The sequence below is a fragment of the Hylaeus anthracinus genome, unplaced genomic scaffold, assembly GCF_026225885.1.
Source record: "Hylaeus anthracinus isolate JK02 unplaced genomic scaffold, UHH_iyHylAnth1.0_haploid 4, whole genome shotgun sequence".
NCBI classification, from domain to species: Eukaryota; Metazoa; Arthropoda; class Insecta; order Hymenoptera; family Colletidae; genus Hylaeus; species Hylaeus anthracinus.
Window position 1 is genome coordinate 2,590,087 of NW_026535289.1, and position 16,947 is coordinate 2,607,033.

Consider the following 16,947-nt stretch of genomic DNA (forward strand, 5'->3'; position numbering starts at 1 on the left):
GAACAAAAGATGATAGCGATTAGGGGAGACAAGTGGCGATACAAAAGCTTCCCAGACATAAGAACTGTACTGGAAAAGAGTCGAGTTGCATGAACAGTGATGGATCTTGGCTTATCGTGGTTTGAATGTTGAATTAATTAAAAAAATCTTAACAATTGGATTATTTTGTTCAAAATTTAATCGTAAGCATTCATAAATCATCATAGTATACTAAAAATATTATATTTATTTTATTGTTTATAGCAGGACAGATTGAGTTTCAAATTAGGTAAGGGAAAGATTAGGAGGTTTATCTACACGAACCATAGAATTTTTCACACCCGTAATAAATTTATACATAAGTTATTCATAAATTAATAAAGTACACTGGAAATGTTGTACGTATTTTATTCCTTATTATCAGGACCCATCTGAGTATCCAGAAAACACATTTAGACTTGGGAGTATAAAGTGTTAAGTTTCAAATAATGATTAGGAAAGAATTTAAAGCTTATCTACACGAGCCATATCATTTTTCAAAGGCTTAGGAAATTTTCCTTTTACTTTTTTTTAACGCACCACCTCTCAAACATTAAAAAAAAATAAAAGCCTAATATTATAATGAAAATATCCCTCGAATACCTAAAATCCAATGCTATCGAATACTGATTCATTTGATAAATGGGAGAACAATGCACTGTTAGGGGTTCAGAACTGAAGGTTCGTTAGCTTCACGGTAGATCTGCCTCTGCGGGTGAGCGAAACTGGTACGGGTCGGCTTCCAGGAAGGTGTAAAAAAGAAAAGTGCAGGAACAGCCAGGGCAGAAATAGTACTGGTTAATTTTGCGTCGGTCCGTGCTATAAACGTACGTCATACTGGCTCCGTGTCTGTTCATCGTCTGCTCTCTTCTTCTTTTTCGCGCCTACTCTCAACTCCTCCTCCATCTCCTCGGCGCCCTTCTTCCTTTGGAGCTTTTCGACGCCTGCTGGTGGTTTTAGCCAAGATACCTCGCTCGTCCTTTGTGGTTGCCCTTTGAACCATTTTCATCGTTTCCTTAACCACTTGCAAACCTCTGATACGCTCTGCTCGCGGTAAAGCTTCGTGACAATTGTGTATGTACGTACACGTTCTAATGTTTACGTATGCGCTTCCTCGTTTACTTGCAATTTTAGACACGTTAGCGATGAGCCTCTTGGTTGGAGCTTCTTGTGGGGTCTTCTAGGTCTTAACTTAAAATTCAAATTATGCAATAGAGGCAGTTTATGGTTCATTAGATTTCTTATAGAATGCCTTCAATTAAAAGATTGTGTATTGTGCTACCTTTGTACAGTGGAGATTTTGTACAAATTTGATTATTAATTTGGTGGGTGGAGTAGACTGCTATAAATGGAGCTATAATGAAGTGACATGAGTTTGTTAAATAGGTGAACATAATTACTTTGTCATAATATTTATATTAATATTGGTATTCAAGCAATCTTTTCTACTTAAAATGTGTGTATATTTGTGATACTTCTATATATTAAAAAAGAATGTATATATTAATATACATTGTGAAGTATTAAATTTTATTTCATATACAAATTATATGAATACAAGCATTAAATTGGAAATTGATAAGGCATCTATTAAAAATTTGTTCAATATTGTTTTGCATTTAATAGAATGAATATCATGATTTAAATAAATACTTAAGTACCTGAATTTAATTGGTGTAAAAAGTGACTAAACATCTATCAAATCAAATAATTATATATTTTTTAAGAGTACACCTCTCAGAAATCCACTTTTTTTAATTTTTGAAATATATTAAATTAATTTTGTTCTGTATAATGTGACAAACCTAGAATTTTTTTATCTAACTGTGCACATGTATCTTCAATTTATTATTTCTTCTATAAATTATTTTTCTACTCGGGATATATAAGGAATTTTTACTTCGTATCTAAATAAAAAGAAATAAATTTGTTTTAAATAATATTTGAAGTTGGTAGAAAGAAAAATACATGAATGATTGAAAAAGGTTATAAAAATTGTGTGAAAATGTTTAATAATAAAAGTAAATCTTATATTTTGTTTTTATTGCGACAAAGGAGCAATGATACATGCATATAAAATTATGAAATAAACACCAACACCAACGCGTTACCGCACGTAGAATTATGTATTCGCCTAACCTGACGTTGAACCGTGAAGCGGTAAAAAAAACTTTTCAATGCAGGAAATAAACCATGATTTAAAATTCCTCGTTCGTGTTTCTGTGGTCTTGTAACACGGTTGAGCACGGAACGCGCTTATTTCGAGCAACTAGCTTTATTTTTCTTTCTCTTTCGGTGACGCTTTCTACCCTTGGTCGTATAAAAAGTTTCGAGGCTCGAACAGGCGAACTGAATGCATCTCAGCCTCGCGTCTCTGGTTCGTTCATCGACCCATCGTGTTTCCACCATTAATTTGCCTTTCATAAAACACATAATAGGCGCGGACCGTGTTATACACGATTAAAACTTGTTCGTAAACGGAACGAGCAGATATTAATGCAACGTCCACGAGTAAGAAAAAAGAGGATGTTAAAAACATGACCAATGGGGATCGGTCAAGCACTTTAATTATTGATAACACATTATTTATTAGGTTTTCGAGGAAATATAAACTTACTATTATTTCTCGGCAATATCATGGAACTGTTATTAAAAAAGCATATGAAGTAGGGGGAGGACATGGCAAAAAAATTGAGCATTGTTGATTTTAAATGATCGTAACTTCGAAACAAATGGATGGAATACAAAAATTCACACACTTTCTTAAAAGTAAATGTATATATTTATATTCCATGATAAGAAAGCTCATTTCAAGATTTCAGATAACGGTGCAATCATTCCAGGAAATATATTTGTAATTGTAGCATTCCTTACATATTAGGTGAACCGGAAAATAATGTCGTTTTTGCAATTTTAAATACTTGTTTATCGTTCATCAGCTCATTGATTTTTATCGATCTGGCATTGACAATTTGCACACTAGATGGCAAAAGGTTATTGATAACCGGAGCGATTATACAATTAATCATTAAAAATAGGAATTTATAAAAGTCGCCTCTGTCCACTGTAACGAGTCATTGGTCGATCGTTGACTCGAAGACGTGGTTCGATAAGGGTGTCGATTGTCGCTGACGATGGCGAGGCCGCCTGACATCATCGATTTACGTATCGTCGCAAATCAAGGAAGCTGTCGACGTTTGGAATGGTCATTGACGGGAGAACGTCGACGTGGGCGCATTTAAACGCGCGGTTACGTGATGCATTCATTCCAAAAAATATCTTTTTAATTTCTATTTATATGTATATACACGGTCTGTCTAAAAAGAAACCGAACTTTTGCTATAAAAAGAAAAAAGTACAAGTAAAGTTTTTACACACACGTTTATTTACTCAAAATAATCTCCCTCTGCGTTAATACAGCGTGTAGACCGCGTAATTAACATTTCGATGAACCTTTGCAGCTCCTGTTTTGGTACCCCATTGTTTAGTACGGCGTGCCGTACCAAAAAGTACGCAAATATGGGCAGAAACGGGCAAAATCAGCAACATGATCGGTCTTCTAGGATGTCTAAGGAACACATTTCAATAGGATTCTGGCCTGGATCATGTTGGTGAGATATCCTCGAATCAGCTTTTTTACGTTTTTGGCCTGTTACGTTTCGAAAACCAAAAAGTGCGTAAATATGGGCAGAAATGGGCACAATCAGCAACATGATCCGTCCTGTAGGATGTCTAAGGAATACATTCCAATAAGACTCTGGCCTGGGTCAAGGTGCGTCAAGCACTATTTTTGCATTTTTTTTTCTAATTGTACTACCTTAGAGATGGAAAATAGTTATTGTGCAGCAGTCATAGGCAAATTTTAGTAATGCTACGTTATTGTTTCGGTGTTTAGTTGTGTTTTGTGTGTTGTGGTCTGATTCAAGTACATACGTGATTCAGAACCAAATATTACCGTGGAGTCACCTGTTTAAAAAATTTCTTTCTATTTACATAAGACAGAAAATGCGTAACATCGATCATTCCGTCTCTCTCCATTCTTTCAGATAGCTAGAATAATAAAGAAAACTACTACCCTACGTTCACAAGTATATTAAGCAACAAATTTACATGAAATTAGTGATCCAGGTGTATTTTCATTTTTTCGACTTTCCGCCACCTTTTCAAGCCATTTCAGACCCCACTGTGCGGCAGTTACCGCGGCCTGAATCTCCGAAATATTGCTATAATGTGTCCCTTTCATTGGAATTGGGATTGTTACCTTGGATCATTTACCCTACTCGCCTGATCTGTCTCCCTGCGGTTATTTTCTTTTCCCAAAATTGATAATTCCAATGAAAGGGATACATTATAGCAACATTTCGGAGATTCAAGCCGCTGTAACCACCGTACTAAACGGGCTACCAAAACAGGAGCTGCAAAGGTCCTTCGAAATGTTAATTACGCAGTCTACACGCTGTATTGACGGAGAGGGAGATTATTTTGAGAAAATAAACGTGTGTGTAAAAACTTTACATGTACTTTTTTCTTTTTATAGCAAAACTTCGGTTTCTTTTTAAACAGACCGTGTACATATAATACGAAGCGAAAAAGTTCCTCTTTGTGTGAAATATTAGGATCTCCATTTAATTTAAAAATTTCAATCGAACTTTCCAAACAACCTAATAGAATTTGATTTAAATATTGGCTGACAAGTACCGTCGTCAGTCGCCTCTGTCCGCGTCAACGAGTCATTGGTCAACCGGTGACTCGAAGACACGGTTCGATAAGGGTGTCGATCGTCGCTGACGATGGCGGGGCCGCCTGACATCATTGAATTACGTATCGGTGCGGATCGAGGAAGCTGTCGACGTTTGGAATGGTCTTTGACGGGAGAACGTCGACGTGGACGCATTTAGACGCGCGGTTACGTGGTGCTCGACGACGTCACGTGACCGTCAGTGTAACGGGCGACGAATTCACGTTCCCCGCCTTCGATTGGCCGCGCTCCCCAGTTTATTTACGGCGGCCCGATTTGATTATTTTCCTTTCTGCCGCGTTTCCTTCCTCCACGTCCATCGCGGATGTCCTTCGTGGATGCTCCCATCGTAGGGGATGGTCCAAGGAAAAATAAATGAGGCAGCAAATCAAAGGGAGCTCTCGCTCGCCCCGCGTGCTTCTGCGTGTTCCTCTTTTTCCGTCAGACCCTCTTTCAGCGCCACCCTTTGTGCGGCTTTGCGAGACGCCGCGAGAACGGCCACTGTTCATCCCTGTTTCTCTTTCCCAGCCTCAAACAAGCTATTATGCAGTCGCGACTCTCTGTTTTAGAGTCATCCTCGCCACCTGCAAACGTTACGATATCTCTTCTGTGATTTACAACTGCGGGGAGTCGGTCTGTATAGTCGGAGAGTCAGTGACGATTCTCCTTACGTCATTTTGAAATAAATGGAAAAAAAAGAGGCAAGGTCACGACATTTTGAAATAGCTGATTTTTGGTACAGCGATTAATTGCATGTTGGTGAATAACAAACAGATAAATATATTTATTTATTGTCGCATCAGCTTGTAAGCCATTAGCGACCACTATGAGTTACATCTTCAACATTTATCTACAAATTTATATACATATGTGAGTCATAATATAATTAAAATAAATACGGAATGACTTATGGTTAACGTAATTCATTCTTACATCTGACAAAAATTATAAACACTATTTAGCATTAAATGTATATTTCAGAAGTTTGTAGTGGCTTGTTAATTCTTGTCTTTACTTTCTTTGATATTTTAGTCCTTTGTAAACAAAATATCAGTTTTGATATGCATTTCTTGTCATTTATGCTGGTCTTTAGGGTCGTAGGCTGGTTTCGTATTTCTCGTATACTATTATGCATTGAACATTCCTCTAGTTTATGTTTTACTGGGATGTTGCCGGATGTTTTGCGTGAAACGTGAGAGGTGCCAGACTCGCAAATTGACGTAACCCTCACAAAAATGCAACTTTATGCTTACTTTATTTCCTTAATTCTTTGATCAATACTGAATTATTGTTGAATAATACATTATTATAAAATAATGAATATTGATCTCCCAAAAATCTTGCTCTTCGTATTTTAAAATTAGAAACGAGGAAGATGAGAGTAAAATCAAGAACAGTGTTGTGACAGCAAGATTATTATCACCTATTTGAATAACATACAAGCTTGTCAATGACTTGTTTCTTTCTTTGTTTCAGACGTACCCAGTGAACAGTCTGTTTTCGTGATGCTGAACGGCGAGGAGAGCGAGCTGAGATTCTTGAACATTACGAATCCAAAGGTAAGCAACAACATTCTCTCAACCATGCCTAAATTATTACATACACATCAAAAATCTTTGTGACCAAACCAAAAAAGTTTTGCGACAAAAATCATAAGAAATGTATACTACTTTTACTAACATAGTCATTAATGGAGTCAACGCTAGACCCAATTGTATCATTCTTATATAAATGTCTGATCGATTATAATGGTACTACATATTGCTTGGTGAAATATTTATCTATCTCCTGTGATTGTACATTAATCCATTCACTGTCAACTACGAGTTGTCTCGTAGTTTAAATTGATTGCAATTGCTCAAAGGATGAGTTTATAGCCTTTTGAGTCATGAATTATTGCAAAACAAGGTCGTAAATTTTCTTTTTAAAACATTAAATTTAATATCATTTTTAATAATCTAAATTACATATCTGTATTAAATCTTGGCACCCAAAGCAAAACGCTATGGCTGTCAGTGAATGTGTTAATAACCAAATTGTCTTTTTAACCGACTTAGAAAAGGAGGAGGTTACTCAATTCGACATGTATATCTTTTTTTAATATTCAACGTCCTTTTTCCATTAAATGAAATTTGATAATTATACAGGACGCAAATACTAATTTAAACATTTCCTTAACCAAAAGTGTTTAACAATAATTCTTTTGCTACAATCAGTGTTCAATCGTCTGTTTCATGAAGACGGAACTGGAGAACATACACCCCGACGCTTTCATCGTTATGTATTCTGTGATCGACAAGGCGTCCTTCCAAAGGGCTGAAGAGTACCTCGAGCGCCTTCACGATCAGGACCTCCTGCGAGGGAAATCGGCCATACTGGTTGGTAACAAGGTGGATCTGGTCAGATCCAGGGTGGTCTCTTCTCAAGGTCAGTAAAATAACAAATGTTTATTATTAGTTAAAAATTTAATACATATTATTGTATACTCCAAACTTTGTTAACGAAATGTAACATATCATAATTTAGTTACTAATGTCCTATACAATAATTCCTTGATATAACATGTCAAAATAACTACCAGTTAAAAGTACCTTATATGAATAACTTAACCAGTGGGCTGTGACGATGGATAGTATTAATTACTATCGCATTGTTCATATGCTTAATTTCCACATTACCAAGTAGAAACAAATTTAATCTGAATCAAGATGTCCAATCTTATGTATCTCAAATGCCTCCAATAGCAAACAAGACATTGTTAATTTTTGATCCCTCCACCAAAACAAAAGTTACTTAACTATTCTTGTTACTTATCAAAATTAATTTCATCAATTTCCTCTCACGAATCTGAATCAAATTAACATTAACAGACATTATTTCATCCACTCTAGAGTAAACATTATTTTTCTATCAATTCTTACATAAAAAATCATCCCCCTTTTCGGTTGCACCATGCCTTCGCGCGTCCCTTGGCTAATTCTTTCACGTGGTCGTCGTAGATGGCAAGTGCATGGCGTGCACCTATCGGGTGAAGTTCATCGAGATCTCTGTGGGCATAAACCATAACGTGGACGATCTTCTTGTCGGCATTCTGCATCAGATACGGCTGAAGAACGTGCAGGGTAGCGCAGAGAATCGAACCGCGAACGGCGGGACAGAGGGTGGAGGGCACTGGTACAAATCCAGGGGTATGGTACGTGCCAGCATGAAGGCTAGACAAATGTTGACCTGGCTGTTCGGTAAGGAGGACAGCAAGTTCAAGAACTGCGAGAACCTTCACGTGCTCTAAACGAGGGGTTGGATCCCCCTTACGCGGGTAGATAGCGCGTTGAGAAATTGCAAAATTCCCAGGTGAATGCAGGGTGTTTCACGAACTGCTTTTGGTCAGGCTTGTCCGACGTATCAAATGTTTCGACGAGAAAAATGTCGTTGAAACGTATCGCGAGAGAAACGACACGACTCGATGAAATTTTAACTCTGTGTGAAAGATAGGTTGAAATGTTTGAATTTTTCTATAACTGGGGTGAGAAAAGTATACTTTTTTTTTATTTCTACGTGTATTAGTTACTTATAGGGTTATTAGTGTTTCGATGGACGCTACTTGGCCATGAGTTACTATTTTTTGGAAGGGATTGGTTTGTTTTAAAACGTCTAGGAGTTGAAATGCATCGAGGTGCTTCAGATTGTTTTTTATAAAGGAGGAATTAATATTGAGGAATTGTTTGAAGTTTTGTTTGCGCCTAAAATGTAATAAGAAGGCTGCGAATTTTGTTGCATTTGTGGAATATATAAATATGTATTAAACATCTATAGAATGTACACGTTTACAAAGAATGAAATGTTATGAAATTAAGAGTTCTTTAAAGGGAATGTCAATATTTTCTTTTTTAATGAGAAATAGTATTTTAAATGAAAGTACAAACGATTGCACTTAAACGTAAAAGCTGAGTCGTTTGCTGACAGGTAATATTGCTATTAATAAACGAAATTCAAAAGCCTCTTCTGGCACACCATTTGTATTCTAGGTACAGTTTGTATATAATTTCTATATTAACGTACACCACAAATACATTAAATCCTCAGTTCAGTAATAATAGCAATATTCGATCAAGTGAAACCTGGAATACAATTTTTATCGAGGTCAATGTAAAATTTGAGTGCAATGACCAGAACCTTCAATTAGTATCGACATAAAAGTCAATTTAAATTGTAAAGTGAAGTAGGTAAGCGTGTACAGTGGAAGAACATTTACAATAAAAAGATGACTGAAAGAGATCGATCCTGGAAGTTATCAAAAACTCTGAAACATGAGTACTTATAAATGAGATTTTATTCGATTGCATATTCTTACCTTCATTCAATTGCATAATTGTAAAATTGTAAATCTAAAATTATATTCAAATTTTTTCTATAATTTTTCAGATTATATCGTATAGAATTTACAAGCATTTTTTTGTTTTTCACAGAAACAAAACGAAGCGTTGTATGTTACAACCATAAAGTGTTGTACATAAAATTATAAAATTGTACATACAAATTAAAATTGTTTTTAAGGAATAATGTTGGACTTCAACAAATAATCAAAGGCAAAATATTAAAGTGCAGTTTGGTCGAGCAGTTTAGGAACACCTTGCATCGTTTGAGAATTCTTGCGAGGGTGGCCAATTTAGACTTTGTTCTGTAATTTGTTTAAAAATCTCCGTGCTTCCTATCTTTCTCTTGTTAACCAGGAAACTATTATAGGAAACATTAAGGGTGAGAACGAGTGTAAATATTTGTAACGATTTTACTGGTCCTCCTGACTTCCTCGAAGTACATGACGATAAAGTTTTTAATAATTTCGATAAGCTAAAATTTATGTTGAGTTCTATTGCCTTTTCTTTTATCGCAGATAATGTTTTTTTTTAATTCTTCACTGCATGAATTTCTTTCAACTCGCAGAAAAATGTATTAAATAAAAATTGATAAAGACATTACAAATAAAATGTTTGTGACACTATTTTTACTTTTAGTTAAATATTTTTAAACATCTATTCCATGAAATTATTAATGTCCACTTGAAATACAGGGGATGCATTTTTTTATTATAAGATCAACACATCAAAAGTTCGTTGACAATATATTTTGTAATGCAACATCAATGATAATCAAAAATAGCAATAATATAAACTTCTGTTATGGTTTAAACGGAAATGTACATTGCATTTATATTATTTCACATTTTTAATTAATAATAAACTTTGTTATGTAATGTGTTAAGTGCCCAACCACTAAAAACTACGTTTAAAAGGAATTGACAAAATTGATACAATTCGTTGACAAGAATTGGCCACCCCCAGAAGGTGAGAGATTTGGGGAGGAATTGTTAAAAGTAAGAAGGTATGAAAAACATGGGGTGCGATCAAAGTGCCAATTAAATCAAAAACGAATGTGACCCGTTGCTTTTTTGTAAACGATTAACTTTTCGAGTAATGTTAAGACGTTCGAACTTTCAATCGAGAGTTCTATCGACGACTAACTTACTTAGTACTGATAAGGATAAGTTTGCCACGAACATCGTGAATGTTAACTGGTTCTGTGTCTATCGACGTAACATTTAAGTGGTCCAAAGCCAAAATTTATGGTATGCGAGGTTTGATTAATCCTTTGATCTTCTCCGACTCGAATCGAGGTACGAACTATACGTTTGCTTACCTCAGAAAAATCCCAATTTCCTATGGAAAACAATTAAATTTTACTCGCTTAAATATTATTATCTCGAGGCATTCAAATTTGCAGGCGGAACAATTAAGGAGAAATCAAAAGTATATATAGCCTATAGTAAATTTCACAGTTATTTCTAACAAAAATAAAAGAATAATTTTTTCCAAAAAATCACAATTTGAGGAACACTGCTTTATAAGAAATTTTTAACGGAATTCTTCTGAAAACAAACAATCAACCAGCTAAATTTTACATTAAAGAACAATGAATAATACGTGATACAAAAGAAACTACGGTTGGACAACCCATTCTACTTTTCTCCTTTATCTTAATAATACATGAAAGCTTCGTTCATGCAGAAAATTCCGTCGGTGCAAAATCTAATCGCGATTTCGACAAAGCTCGGCCACAATCAAAGGGTTAGTCGTAAAAACGATTGTCCTAAACATTGGGCTCTAGACTCTCGAAATCCAACAAGTTCAAATAGTCGACTCTAGGACAGGTACGAAGGAATTTAAATCGGACCATGGCGTGAATTAGCAGCCACGAATACTTACGACGTTACTGTACAATAAGACCAATTTAATCTTTTTATCCAAAATGTATATACGATAAGTTTAACGATACGGATCTGTGTACCTACTGTAAAAGCGACGATACGTGTGTTATATTATATATACATACCTACGCGAATATATTCCTAATATCTATGATCAAATTAAGTGGTTAGTCTGTGTAGATGTATGTTAAAGATTGACGTGTTGCTGTATTGCGTGTTTTCCTCCAATGAACGGGTACCATGACTGCATCAATCGGGGTGTCTGATACAGACATCAAATGTAATATCTCCCGAGAAGAGAATATCCTTTTCGAAATTTTAAGATTAAATACGAAAGAAGAAAAAGAAATATATAAAAATAAACAAACAAACAAACAAACAAACAAACAAACAAACAAACAAACACACACACACACATTATCCACTGTCTATTTTCTGCGATCTCTATGCCTGTATATCCGAATTATGTATACAAATATATATATATATATACATAGATGCATACGCATATTTAATCGAGTGAAACTGCAGCGAAGCTGGTCTGAACGGTACATCTGTTTCAGGGGCCAAATCGAGGGGCTGTCAAATTAATGAAACGCTATGTTGCGAGTTAGGTTAGGTTAACGACGACGTTAAGACCAGGTGAAGACCAATTCAAAGGGAACACGATGCATGAGGTGACGAGGTGAAAGGGGTGAGAAGTTATAGAGAGTAATTAAATAGGATTCTAAGTGAAAATGGGGGCATTAAATTGAAGGTGATTTAATTTGTTGGATGAGGAATTGTTGGAGACTAGGATTTGAAGAAACAGTAAGAGAGAATTAAAGGGAATTGTAACGATAAGTTAAATCGTGGCATTAACTTTGGCTTCGAGTAGTAAAAGTTTGGCAATATAGGTACCAAGTCGGGAAGACTTTTGGCTCAATTGGGATAGATTAAAGTGTGATAATTAGCAGAAAAAAGTTTGACAACTCCTTCAAACAAATTTTAAGGTATGAAATCGTTGTTTAAGTGATGCTAATAATGTAATTATATTTTGTTTCGGCGAAGAAAACAACACTTCAAGAAATTTAAGAAGGAGTGAAGGGTTTAATTAAAATTTTTACAGTCAAAGAAATTTGCAAAGAAAGATGAGTAGGCATTTCTTGTTGAAATTCTATTTTGTCACGTTATAGGACATAAAAAACCATAAAACTTTGTATCGAAATTTGTTTCCATGACTTTCATAGTTTTGAAGATATATACTGTAATATGGAAAATTAAAATTTCTTTTAGAGAGATGTTTTTGTACCTAAGATTGCTTAATAGCCAAAAATAAAAATTTGTTAACAAAGTTATGCCAAAGGTATGTGTCTTGTAGAGATATTAAATCAGAGACAATATTAAATTTAAAATCCTGTTAAACTTGATTGAAATATATAATTTTATCTAAATACAATGTTAACGATATCTCAAACTGTATTAAATACGAAATAAATCTTTCATGGGACACGTGAGAGCTAAATCAAATTATGTGAAAGCAATCGAATCAAAAAAGATATTACTTCAAAGATGACATGAAAATTGAAGGATGAAGCATACATAAGGTATCGTGTAATGAATGGTACAATCTAAATGTATACGATTCTGCAATAAAATAAATAAATACGAAATGTGGAATAAATTTTTTTTATATGGAGTTTTGTTTCCGAGAAGTAATATTTATAGCTATTTATAATTAATTGCAAATTTTATGTACAAATGTAATATATGTCCATGTCAATGTTAAACAAAATTTAATTGAATGAGCATGTCCCAAATATGTCTCAAGATTAAATTTCATTAAACATCGTATGAAGAAATTTTATTGCAGGTTTTGAATTTGTTCTTAAATGTAGAATTCCTGCTTTCTGATTATATCATTCATTACAGGTCACTCTGTATATATGTAGAATGAGGTACTGAAAATTGATCAATTGAATAACTCATTCACTTTTAGTTATAGAAAAATAGTATCTCAAACAAAACTTGCTTGGTACGAACAATTTATAATTCAATTTTTCTTTTTAATGAAAATGAAAGTTTATTTTGTAAATAAATAATAATCAGGTAACCAAACAATCAATGTTCTCATATCTACATAAAAAGAAGATGACCTAATGTAATATTATAATAATAACGGATATTACAAATTTGTTGTTATGTTATACCGTTCTTGAAATCGAACGAGTTGTTCAAATGACCAGTCTTGAATGTCTCAGTCTGTGCGTGAAGGGGTAAATGAATTTTTTAATTTTTATTATCACTGTAACGACGCCGTTTTCGACTCAACGTGTACCATCAGACCATCTCGTTGCAGTGCTGCCATTATGAATAAAGCCGAAATAAAAATAATAAGATATTAAAGCAGCACTCCGTGTGCTTAATAGGGCAGTTTGGTATTTTAGACCAAAAATTGCTACTTATTTATAATTTTCATATTATAGGAAGGTATGATTGCTTTTAAAAATATGTAATATCCATTCTACATATCAACGTAAATCGAAAAGTCCTCTTTCATTTCACAATACGAAACTTCGTCATCGAGATGTAAACAATTGAAGTTTTCCCGCGCGACAATTACGAATTCGTGTTCTTAGCGTGTGACTGCGACAAAAATGGCGCGCACCAAAAACCACATTAGTAATCGTTATTAGATTATATCTTGACAAGGAAGCTTTGCATTAAAAAGCGGTGAAGGACTTTTCTACTCCTTTCTGCACGAAGAATTGATTTTCAAACAAGGTTCCTCATTTTTATTAATACTTTACAGATAATTCAATTCAAAGTCGTATAATATTATGAATTATTTGAATTTCTCTACGATCTTTGCATGACGTCGAGTCCAGAATCCAAATCCTTCAAAGAATGTTGAAATAAGAAAAATCACAATTTTGTTCTGAAATGACCAGACTGCCTTCTTAAGTGGGAATGGTTCCTTCGCCGGCACTTCGTTCGTCGTGCACCGAACGAGAGCCAAGTAACGATGTTATTCGTCGACTAAGTTGCTCTAGTCCGTATTAGTTGCGAAGACACAACCAACATCATCGTTTCCGTGCGCCGTATCGGTTATGCGTCTTCGTCGTCGTTTATTGTTACTTTTTACATTGAACGATCGCGAGGCGTGGGCGCGTACGCGAGTCAGCCTCGCAAGGATTCTGTTCGGATAGGGCGCGTCACGATCGACGAGGACCTTAAAGTAAACAAAACAAGAAATTTTTATCAAGTGCCTTTGTGTATTTTTGTAATTTAAGCTAAACTCGATGTAAGTCTTACAAAAATACAACCAGTGTGACCAGCAAGATACCTATGTCGATACGTGCAGCGCAGCGCGCGCTCGCTTTTCTTCATTTTTCATAAGTTTCGCGCGAAATTGTTACGCGCATCGACGACGCGTCTGTCTTCCGTTTCTTCTTTCTGTTCTGTTTCGTTCCCTGTTGTTTCTCTTCTTTCATCGCCACTGGTTTCTTCTTCCTCGTTTTTCCCCAGTTACCGTCTAGAGAAGGATTTTAAGGACAGTGACGACCAGAGATGGACAAAATCCTCCTCTAGGTTATCAATTTTTAGTCGTTATTTCTAGAAGAAAAATTATAGATTTCATAGAGAAAAATGAATCGTGAATTTGAATCGTGATGCTTCAGGTTGTTTTTGTGATATAGTAAAAGAATGTTTCAGATAAAGATTAATTGGTGCAATGGGCCTTCAAAAGTATCCTCTTTTCATGAAGAAGTTTTCTTGTATTATTCTATGTAGTACTATCCATTATCCTCTTTATATTATTAAAGTAACACACGATCTTGAATTGATTTTCAAATAATGCACGATATTGAATTGCTTTTTTGAATTTAAAAAGCCAAAATGATACCATTGAAAAAATATGAAAATAGGATTCTTCCATACCAATAAATGTTTCAGTTGATAACCAACTTGTACTTGGAGCATCATTATCTTAAGCTATCAGAATCTGAACTATTAATACTAAAATTACCAAACCAGTCAATTTACCTTACCTACTTCAAATTTATTTCTAAAATCGTTTTATTATTAACCATGCTTTCACAGCAATTGTTTAGGACAATCATTGCAACAGAGAATTGGTAAATTAATTTGCTCCTTTTGTCTCTAATTACATAGATATAGGTATGCGTTGACCTCGGTAGTTTTAGTGATAAAAGCTCACTTCTAAAATTGTTCAATGAAGTAGAAGTCACGAATAAAAATCATGCAGAACTTTCATTCGTCATTCGTTGTTCAAATAAAATTGCGCCCATCTCTGGCTGACAACGCGTCGTGTGAGATCTCTTAAGGACAACGTTGCGTCAACCGATCGACTTCCTTTTTCCTGCCACCACGTTCATTCGATGTTCCCGTTACGGTTAGCTTTTGTCTGGATAATTATCAATGTATGTAACGCTATAATGTTAGATCGTGTCTGTTCGTTGAAACGTGTGACGTGACAATACTGCCATCTCTTCGGTTGACAGAGATACGAGGGGATACGTTTAGGTGCCGACAGCGCGCGTAAGCGAACGAAGAATTGGTGGATCCGATGAATCGAGGGTGCGTCCTTTTAGCCGAATATTTTAATGTAAGATAACCTGTCATCCAAGGAAGTCTGACGAATGGCTCTAATCCCCGAGGGATTATTGTACATCAGTAATAATAAAGAAGTGACATCCGAAAGCTTCTCATTCTCTCTGTGTACCTCTAACATTTTATCATTGTTCCAGACAGCGATTAGTTTCCTCGAGTTTGTTGTAATTCAAAGTTGGATAGTGCGACTGATTCAGCGCAAGGTGAGCACGCGAACTAGTGGCACTACTGTCAGATTTTAAAAATTAACATTCACTCGAAAAAAAGTTGTAACAATTAATTCATTCACTGGTTTGTAGAGAATTAGTGTAAATCGTTCTATCTAATTATTTTTTATCGTTAAGAAAATTGAGCTGGTAAGTTAAATTAATATTTTTAAATTTATGAGAAAACAAGTGTAAAAAACCCAGTTTTTTCCTAATTTTGAAGACTCGGGAGTTTCGCCAAAAAATACATTAAACCCAATGTCAAGCTAATTTTAAAGTGACAAGTCAATTTTTGTTGAAAAAATGTCGATTTTCACCTAAAAACGTCCGCTTTTCTCCATAAAAACGTCATTTTCTCTCTAAAATACCACCGTAGAATTTTTTGTTACTGTACCATTCAAAAGCTGAGATTTCGAGGAAGTTTATTCCGAGGGGTGCCCGCCAAACAACTATGTATTTAAAACCGAAGAACGGATAGAGAAAAAGTCAAATTTTTTAAAATTGTCAAAATGTAAAGTTTGACTTAATTTTTACTTATTAAGCCTACGTAATAAATTGTGATTTTGAATCAGGGAGATGGAAAATTTAACGCTCTTTCGAATGGTGTACTGGTTTTTAAGTTTGCACTGTAATTTAGTGGAGTTATGGGCGTTTAAGAAGTGTCAAGTCGAAAGCGCAGAAAATATATTAAAAGTGAAAATTCTCGAGAATAAGGCAACACAAAGAAAATGTCTAAGAGTAATTTTTTGTTGGAAATTTGTTGTAGAATTGACACCCTGCGTATGTCCGGACTTATACGTAGACACCCTGTATATACTTTATCTCTGCATAACTTCAGAATACTTGAAACGTATCAGTTGCGAAACTTGTCTTTTTCATTTCGATTTGTTCTTAAAAATGAAATCTAGCAATTTAAAGAAGTAGTGCGAAAATACGTGCTAATTTAAACATAAACAATCTATTTTAAAATTATCCGTGACTCGAAGAATCGAGTTTCCAGTGGTCGATTTAACAAGAAAGATTACTTTTTTCTTTTTTGTCGAATGCACACGGTACTACTAACCAAAGACCTGTACCTTTTCAATGTTAATACCTGTCGTAAATCTTATCGC

General features: G+C 34.9%; 1 protein-coding gene across 4 annotated transcripts in view; it reads left to right on the forward strand.

Moving 5' to 3' along the window:
- The window catches only part of LOC128894520 (GTP-binding protein RAD), a 110,103-nt gene extending 94,398 nt beyond the window's left edge, over positions 1–15,705 (forward strand). For all 4 annotated transcript variants that reach the window (XM_054156304.1, XM_054156303.1, XM_054156305.1 and 1 more), the window contains 4 exons: positions 6,233–6,315; positions 6,997–7,183; positions 7,756–7,995; positions 11,582–15,705. In XM_054156304.1, the coding sequence (XP_054012279.1) occupies positions 6,233–6,315; positions 6,997–7,183; positions 7,756–7,995; positions 11,582–11,637 (566 nt within the window). In that variant the 3' untranslated portion in view covers positions 11,638–15,705. The remainder of the gene's footprint in view (positions 1–6,232; positions 6,316–6,996; positions 7,184–7,755; positions 7,996–11,581) is intronic.
- The last annotated feature ends 1,242 nt before the right edge of the window (positions 15,706–16,947 follow it).